A 9,355-nucleotide genomic window follows, 5' to 3' on the forward strand; every position below is an offset into this window, starting at 1 on the left:
GGTGACCCCGCCTCTCGCCTGGAACGTTAGCTGGAGAGGCACCAGCAACCCTCCCGACCCCGCTAAGGGACAAGGGTGTAAAGAAGATGGATGGATGGATGGATGGATGGATGGATGGATGGATGGATGGATGGATGGATGGATGGATGGATGGATGGATGGATGGATGGATGGAAATGTTGCTCAAAGACCCCTGGAGTCTCCAGCTTGAATGGAAAATCATAAGATGCAGATTTATTGGCGATTTGTCTTCTAATGAGGAGGAGAAAGTCGAGAAAAATGTTGCCTACAACCAGTAGCATGGAAACCTACCAAACCAGCACACTGGCCAGGGATTTAAAAGTGGTTATGAATGCCTGGTATTCAAAGTATTTAGATACTTGACCTATTCAGACCATTTTTGCTTCAGTTCTGACTATTGAAGTGTCAGAACTGATGCATCGGCGTGTAACACCGATGCATCAAAGCTTGTGGAGCGAAACCCTGTGTCGGTGCGCATATCGCTATAAGAAAGTGACGTGACCTTTACAGGAACTATTTCGAATTAACACTGACGAGATAAATCGTGTCTAAAAATTGCCAAAGAGGCAATTTTTAGACAATGTCTGTCAATGTGATGCACCTGCCAAAAGAATCTCTGATCTTTTGCAGTTTCAAACACCAACAAATGCCAATTCAAATGCTCATTTGTTGGTTTTTAGTTAACTTTTGGCAACATTGAAGTGGGCAGGCAGACCAAAAGTGCCACAGCTGATGCCATCCAGGAAGTGCAGAGATACTTGGCAATAATATTGCCAGGTCCCAGGATATGAGATACTGGGACAACCAAAAGACCATCTATCCACATCTCTTCTGCCTTTTTTTGCACTTCAGCAAGTTGTATCAAGAAAGCATGACAGACTCAATTTCAAAACGAATACTATTTAATGTTTAAATTAAATAAAATCACCCAATAACTCACTAAAATTCTTGGGAGCGACGGATGTAAATAGTTACATGAGATATAGTCTTATTTCAGCCATCAGACAGGACGTCAATTTTTCTGCCATAATCGATAGCAGCCACACAGGCACACCCATTAGAAGGAAACAAACGCACCCAGTATAATACTCTCATTCTATTGGCTGAGAGGTTGCTAGGCGACGATACTTTTTCGTTCCAAGCGCGATCTGAGAGGTTTGCAAGCGGAGATTTCATCCGAGCGGAGAGAGGTGAGGAGAAGGGTTTGAGGAAGCACAGGGAATATTTGAAAGAGAGCAGAAGTTTTGAGTGCAAGCTTTAAACTTTTGAGAAGGAAGACACAAAGTCTTGCTGTCAAACTTAAAATGTTAGCGCAAAAGACATAAAATCCTGCTTCCAGACTGAAAATGTGTGCTCTCGAATTATAACTTTAAAACTCTTATTCAGGCGTTGGAGCGCTATGCTTTTTATACTTCAGAGCAATTTATATGAAGTTTTTTTGGGGGGGGAGGGAGGAACAAACCATCATCCTCCTACTACTTCCTGTCACCGTCTTCTTCGTTGGTTTCAATCACGTGACTCGTGTGACGTGAAAAAAGTGTTTCGAATACGCTGAAAAACCATTACCACCTCATCCCAGTGCAAAAACTTTATCGAGCTTTTTCAGAATAGGCGTGTTTACAATAGCAAATTTATTTTTGTAATTTCATTTTACAGTCATGGTAACTACTGACTCAAAACTCCAGAACGTTATGGGCTGCAATTTTTTATTTACTCAGGCCATTTGTTTTTGCAAAGAAGAAGTCCAAAGTAGTCACTGGTACTGAGCAGTGACTATTTGGGTGGAGCAATGATTCCTCCCAGTCTGCAGGCCTGTTGGCCTTTTCAGTGTGACACATCGTCTACACTTTAAAACTTATGCAGAGTCACTGTAACATCACCGTAAAGGCGTAGCTACTACAAAGTAGAGCAAAAGGAGAGAGAAATGTAAAGCCACAGCTCTGCAGTCAATGTTCTAGCCACAATCTTGTGGTCATTTTACAGCATGTATCCTGTGAAACCATATTATAATCACTTCAAGATCAGAGTAACGGGTTAACATTCACACATAATTATTGAACAAAGCCTGAGCCTCGGCCTTAAACAACCCACACGCAGTTTCTTTCTTTAAAAATCTGCTCAGGATGCGAGGAGGTTATGGTTGTTTACATTGTGGTTTGGAACATAAATAGTTTAACCCACAAAATATCACTTTGAATTAAAGACTCACAACCTCCTTCACCACAGACAACGTTGACATATGTTGAGGATTTAAAATCAATTAAAGTTAACAAGGCATGTCTAAAAACAAAACAAACCAAAAAAAACAATAAAAAAGCTAACAGAAATCCTGTGATGTAGACTACTTTAAACTAGAACTGAAATACACAGTTAAAATAATATTTTATTTATTTTTTCCTGGGAAGTGAAAAAGTGAAATTACAGTGGAATAAAAATTACCACAGAAAACTTCCTGGAAGAAGTTCTTATGGAAGAAAAGTTACTTCTCACACAGTTTAAATATGTCTGTGTAATAAAGTGACTTCCAAGCCTATTTTTATTGCTTAAAAAAGGGAATTATTTGTTTTTAAAATAAAAGTCCAAGTGTTATTTTAGTGTCACTGTGATGCATAAGTTTTTTTAAATTCATACTTGTTCAATCAACTAATCATTTATTGTAAGAATTTGACAAGCACTTTCTGTTTGATTTTATACTTAAATTTTTAAAGGTACATCACTTTAGATTTTATCAAAATTTAGCATGAGATTTAAAGTTGTAGATTTTTTTATGAATATCTAAGGCAGATTGCAGATATTCTTGAGCACCTGCTGAAGATGATGCAGAAGAAGGTGATAAAAGTCTTTTTATATTATTACTTTACAAGCTTAAATTTAATGGCTGGTGATTTTTCTGAAGACTTTCTGCAGGATTATTAACATCCATCTGAAATATGTCCATGACTATAGGAGGTTTAGCACGATTGAAAAGTCAAACTAAAGGGAAGGATGCTGTGGCACAGAATAAGCTTCACTTCCTGATCACAACGTTGGTATTTCCTAGGTGAGATTTCAGTGGAAATGCGCCAAATAAACTTGTGTTTTTTTTGTCGTTTTTTTGTTGGGGGTTTTTCAGGTGAGTTGCTGCCAACTAATGAAATCTACTTCAAACATTCATCAGTCTGATATTCATCAGACTGATATTCAGTCTGATGAACTTTCCAAACATGCATTTACAGGTGTAAACATCAAAACCTTTTAAGAAATCATCCAATGTGATAATTAACTTTAAAACTGTCTTACAAATTATATTTTTCCACTTAATAGATTATCCGAAGGAAGAAAAGGTGAGTAGTTCAGGTTGCATTAGTTATTGATCATAAATCATAAATAATTGATTTCGCTTCCCACATGGGGTTAATGTGAATTACGTCACAAGAAGACGTTTTGGGTTAAATAGATGTTAAAATGTGTTTCTTTGTAAATTTTTGATTTATTTTTAACAGAAAAAGCAAGAATATGTTGCACAATAATACACCTGTGGAAATGTTTAGTTACGTACAAAACAATGATCATAATGTGGATCTGACTGATTTCTAAACTGTTCATTTAAACGCACGCAGTTTAGGTAAATTTCCTCTTCTTTGTGATATTCTACTGTCAAACAGCGACCTCTAGTGGAGCCTGTTCAGCAGCACAAAGCGGCAGGCGGATTCTTTCTTCACTACAACTTAAAGTGAGATTGATGAAATTCTGCTCAGGTAAAAAGTTCTGGCAGTGACACAAATATTTCCGTATATTGTAACGAACATTCAAAGACTTTTATTGGACAAATACATCAAATCTATAAATATCTGAGACAAATCTTGAGAGACAATAGCTTGTTCTTGTTTTATTAATGCTCAAAATCTAGTGCAAAACTAAAAACATTTTTTGTAAATGTAGACACAACAAATGCAGATTTTAGCAGTATTTTTAGTTTTTTGTTGTTTTTTTTAAATAAATCCTGCATTAAATTTCCACAATAACATGACACAAGTATGAGTAATATTTGTTATTTTCCCCTTCTAAAGCACATATCGGCATCCCCTGTTTTTGTAAATAGTTTTTATTTTTCTTTGTTTTAAGCCTAAAATCAGAAATAAAATGGTGGTTCTTTAAAAATGACCATCTATTTCCTTTTGGGGATATAAAGATGTCTTTTCACAAAAGGTTACACAAGTTTTATTGAGCTGGACTGAGAGCAGCTCTACCCTAGAATATTTCAAAATATTTGATCATGCTTCTGCAGAGTTCACATATTTAATGTGGACTCTGGAAAAGTTATTTGAAAACGAACTAGAATTGACATGTCACAAACACAGTCTTATTATAGGGATTTCATGATGCAAATTAAGTAGTGTACACCCTGGATAAATTAAAATAATGGGCCCCAAATCCAGTCGTGTTTGGCCCCCCATAAGACATTGTACCGGCCTTGGAAAGAAGACTGCAAACGTAAGCAAGAAAACGCTAAGACGAGACCAGAACTGAACTTTCTAGTCCATGTGGGTTTAAAAACTGCACATAATCATACCAACACTGACACATGGCAGTTGCAGCATCATGCTTAGGGGATGCTTTCTGTTAGTAAAGTAAACTGAAGATCGTGACTGTACAAAAAAATGTGGAAAAGTTAAAAATGTACAAATACCAGTAATTTTGAAAGTATTGTAGATTGTAGATGATGATTTTTCAGACACAATTAGTCTTGGGCTGAGCGATATGGACTTAAAGTTTTATTGCGATATTTTGTGGTATTATTGTGATAATGATAAATGATAAGAACTATTTATTACCTCCGCTTTAGCTAAGCGATCATAGCCCTGCAAACACAAATATTGATCTAGAAAAATGTTCCCATTAGTAATATGCTTCTTTAAAACACCAGTTACGCACCAAAAAGTGTGATCTATATCACTAACCTGCACACAGCGACTGCATTTAATCATATTTTCAAATATTTATTGATACTTTCATTGAACAAACAGGAGAAAATAGTAAAACTAACAATCCCAATAATATGGACAGTTTTGAGAGCTCTTCAACATCAATAATTTGAATAAATCAGAATGATCATACTAGGAAATATATCACAATAAATGATAAACGATACGATAAAAGCCCATCTGTAAATCAGTTCACTGAATTTCACACAAAAAGAAAGGTTACCTTAAACGTCTAAATTGGAATATGCCATTTAATGTTTGTCATGTTATCTTAAAAAAATGCAAAACAAATGCATTTTGTTTTTCAAAATGACACAAGCTGGGTCAGAAATAACTGCGCAAAAATAATGTGACCAGAGAGAGACAATGTCATTAAAGTGACTTGATGCATCATAAGGTTTGCATGCACAGACCCCCTGGAGGTCTGGGTCCTTGCAAATGTTTCTTATCCACCCAGTTTCAGCCTTGATCTCCGTGTGCATTGTAAATCGGGGTGGAGGTTACATCAAACCAGCACTCGGCTTGGGAAACATCAGTGTCAGTTTCCTCTGGAGCTCCTGTGCGGCCTTGGTGATACTGAAGGTTGTGATCTTTTGTCATTAGGAAGAAACGATGGATTTAAACACACCGACTCCTGCCGCTTTAGACGCTCGATGATGCCAAAAGATTAGATCAACCGAGGCAGAAATGTGACAACGCTTGTTTAAGGGGATTCAGAGCACTGACAGCTCACGGCCTGCCCACGCAGGGCCACCGACTCAGACGAGGAAAACCCGAGGATCACGGCCTTCCGTCCGGATGACACCGGCAGGAGCGAGCCCCACCGCTTTGTGTAGCTAGCATTAGCTAAGCTAACAAGTGTCTCCTTAAATTTGACTTAATTATAAATGGATATCCCAGTTCAAACAGAGTTATATCGGGTGCTTGGACCGAGGAGCTGTTGATGGGTTTGCTGTCTCTGAAATGGACGGACCACATCTTTTATAGGACCGTGTCCGGCTGTGAAAACTGCTAAAGGTTTTCCAGGTGAGACCTTCGTCCAAGCTAATATTAACCTTAGCTCGCTAGATAACACCGCTATCCTTGCTAATTACTCTCATTTTGTGCTGCTATTATTATTTGTTTCTGGTGTTTATTCCATTGTGACAACCTTTTTGGTGAGATTTGGTTTTGGTAAATTAACTGTAGGGTAAAATGTTAATTTAGCACGGCCAACATTGGACAGGTTAGGTAATCTCAATCCGATGGTTGGTCAGGGACGTAGACTGTTTTTAATCTGACTTTTGAGTAGATTTCCGTGAAACTGGTTAAATATTTTAATCAGTATTTACGTTAAATACGGTTTAACGTCCCAAACTGTCATAAATCATATTGTTAAAGCTTCTTTTTAAAAGTAAAGCCATTTATTTCAGTGCAGTTTGAGTCATTACAGATATTTTCTTCCGTTTATTCAATAAAAACATTGATTTAATTTAATATCTATTGGTATTTTTGCTAACATACATTTATTTTTGCAATGTCCTGTCTGATACTAGGTCTGTCGATGCTTTTTTTTTAAAAGAGCATTTTATTAATTTTGGATTTTAATATTAACAAATTTAAATATAACATAAAATACAAACACATTTCCAAAGATGCAATTTAAAAAAATCTTCTGTTGATTTTTGTTATCCAGGTTCATCTAAATGAATTAGAAAATGACTGAAAAGTTTTATTTTAATAATTAAAATTAAATTAAAATGTTTAATTTTATTTAAAAAGTGATTTCTAATTGGTGTAGGCTGTATTAATAAACTCATTAATTTCATGTGTATTCTATTTAGGATTCATGGCTTACAACTACAATAATTAAAATGTAGAATTATGTTTTTCAGGAAACTAAAATATAACGTAAGACCAATAATCATTAAAGCAGAAATGTCTGCCTATAGAAAACTATGTCCATGTGTTATATAGTGTATGCACTGTAGATGGTCGGTTTGTTTGAACATGTTTGCATGAGGAACTTTACAAAAAACAAAAAGAGTCAATTCAATCAAATACATTCCAATTAAGTTCAGTTCATGACATAGTTGGCTTAAAATGTTTTCTGTCAGCAGATTGCCTCGAGTCACTGACTTGCATTTTAGCAACGTTGCTTTCGTTGTTGACTTTGCAGCAATCCCTCATACCGAGAATGCATGTAGCGACAGTGGAGAGGAAAAACTCCCCTTTAACAGGAACAAACCTCCATCAGAACCAGGCTCTGAATGAGCGTGACCGTCTGGGGTTTGAGAAGATAGAGCAGTACAACGGTCAAGTCAAAAGTCTTAATTTTTGGGAAGGACATTACTTGGCCATTACTAACATTTCTACTCTGAAAATTTTTTTTTTTTTTTTTTTGTCTTTTTGCTCTTATTTAGATCTGTCACAATAAGGAGTACATTTTCAATTGCATGATAAATTAAAATGATTTCAATAATTTTCTTTTGTACAATTTCTTTTTCTTTTTTTCTTTTTCTTTCTACCAAAAATGGTGACAAAAGTCTTCAGTCTGGTGCTGATCTAGCCCCTTTTTTGAAGAACAATTTTATTTGCAGAAACTTTATAATCCATTTTATTTATTTCTGTTGTTTTATTTGTTTAATTTGGGTATTTAAAATGTTTTCCAGTTCCACTGTTAAATGCTTATTAGAATTTAAAGTTTGTCTATAAGAATGTGTTCTTACGTTATTATGTCATTACCATTATAGTACATGAAAATAGTCTCAAAACAACCATACTATCATGTATCACAATAACTTCTGGGCTAATTTATCGTCCAGCAAAACTCATAATTGTGACAGGCCTACTCTGATTACCGAACAAACTGAATTTTAGGCTTTAATTAGCTATAATCCATAATCATCCGTGCCAAAAAACTCCACAGGAGTCAGGCGATATTTCAAGATGTGCAATTTTCGTTGAAGTAGTAAAACAATCATCCTTTAACTACCTGTGATATTTGCTAATCTAATTTTGCCCCAGGTGAACCATTTGTCTGTAAGGAATTTTACCTTTTGTTGCCTGAGTGGGAGAAAATGTCTCTGTTGGTTCTTGTGACACCAACCCAAACTGGCTAAGTTGTAATTTTCCTCGCTGGTTTTGTCCTCTAGGCATGATGGAAGGACTTCAGGGCCAGAGTCTCAGCCTCGACCCACGTCGGCAGGAACTTCTCGAGGCTCGATTCACCGGAGTTGGTGTTGCCAAGGTTGGTATACTCTGCTGCCCCTTCAAGATTTTTGTCTCACTTAAATATTTCATATCAATAAATTAATTTTAATTTCAGATAAAGACAACCTAATCAGTTTAAAATGATTTCATTTTTTAAGAGAACAAAACTTGTCAAACCAACTGCTAGTTCTAACCACAGCTTTTGGTGGTGGTTTTACTACCCTAAAATTAGAAACCCCAAAACATTGAACCTGCCTGACGATGCAAAGCAGCCCTTTTCTTCCAGTTGTAACATCCGGCTGTTGATCATGTCACTCGTGCGATCTGAAAAAGTGTTTCCATTGCAGTTTTGTGAAAAACTCTAATTTTGAGACAGCTGAAAACCGCCTTGTCCTAACTTGAATTCTTTTTTCTTTTTAATTGCTGTATTTCCATTTAACAAACTTATTTTTGTAATTACAGTTTGTGCAATTAAGTGGTCAATGGAAAAACAGCTACAGTCAGTTAACACAAATTGTTGATGAAAGTTGTTGTTGCCAAGGATGTCCAACCTCGTTAAAGGGTTTAGGGGCCAATTAGTTTTTAGTACATGACCAGATTGGTTATAATAGGTTTTACCCCCTTCATAGATTAAATATTCATGTGAAAACTGACAAAACCAAAGCAACCCAACAAAACAAAACCCAAACAGCCAACCAACCCAATAAAATCAACCAGCCCAACAAAACTAACTAACCAACCAACCAGCCAACCAACCAACTAACCAATCAACTCAACAAAACCATTCAACCAGCTGCACAAAACCAAACCAACCAACAAAACCAAACCAACTCAACAAAACCATTCAACCAGCTGCACAAAACCAAACCAACCAATCAACTCAACAAAACCAATCCATCCAACTAGCTGCACAAAACCCAAACCAACCAACCAACTCAACAAAACCAATCCATCCAACTAGCTGCACAAAACCAAACCAACCAATCAACTCAACAAAACCAATCCATCCAACTAGCTGCACAAAACCTAAACAAACCAACCAACTAAACAACACCAATCCATCCAACTAGCTGCACAAAACCAAACCAACCAATCAACTCAACAAAACCAATCCATCCAACTAGCTGCACAAAACCTAAACAAACCAATCAACTCAACAAAACCAATCCATCCAACTA

At 36.3% G+C, this 9,355-nt stretch overlaps 1 protein-coding gene across 3 annotated transcripts in view; it reads left to right on the top strand.

Annotated features, from left to right (window-relative positions):
• Nucleotides 1-1,099: 1,099 nt before the first annotated feature.
• Nucleotides 1,100-9,355, top strand: part of LOC106948319 (serine/threonine-protein kinase tousled-like 2) — a 27,220-nt gene continuing 18,964 nt past the window's right edge. The window contains exons 1-3 of one of the 3 annotated variants that reach the window (XM_015033921.1): nt 1,100-1,211; nt 3,666-3,758; nt 8,120-8,214. In XM_015033921.1, coding sequence (XP_014889407.1) covers nt 3,743-3,758; nt 8,120-8,214 — 111 coding nt within the window. In that variant the 5' untranslated portion in view covers nt 1,100-1,211; nt 3,666-3,742. Of the gene's footprint in view, nt 1,212-3,665; nt 3,759-5,408; nt 6,012-8,119; nt 8,215-9,355 lie in introns of those variants that run through there. The other 2 variants (XM_015033919.1, XM_015033920.1) reach the window with 2 other exon arrangements.

Source organism: Poecilia latipinna, unplaced genomic scaffold (assembly GCF_001443285.1).
Source record: "Poecilia latipinna isolate Pla-1442-1.1 unplaced genomic scaffold, P_latipinna-1.0 Scaffold282, whole genome shotgun sequence".
Lineage (NCBI taxonomy): Eukaryota > Metazoa > Chordata > Actinopteri > Cyprinodontiformes > Poeciliidae > Poecilia > Poecilia latipinna.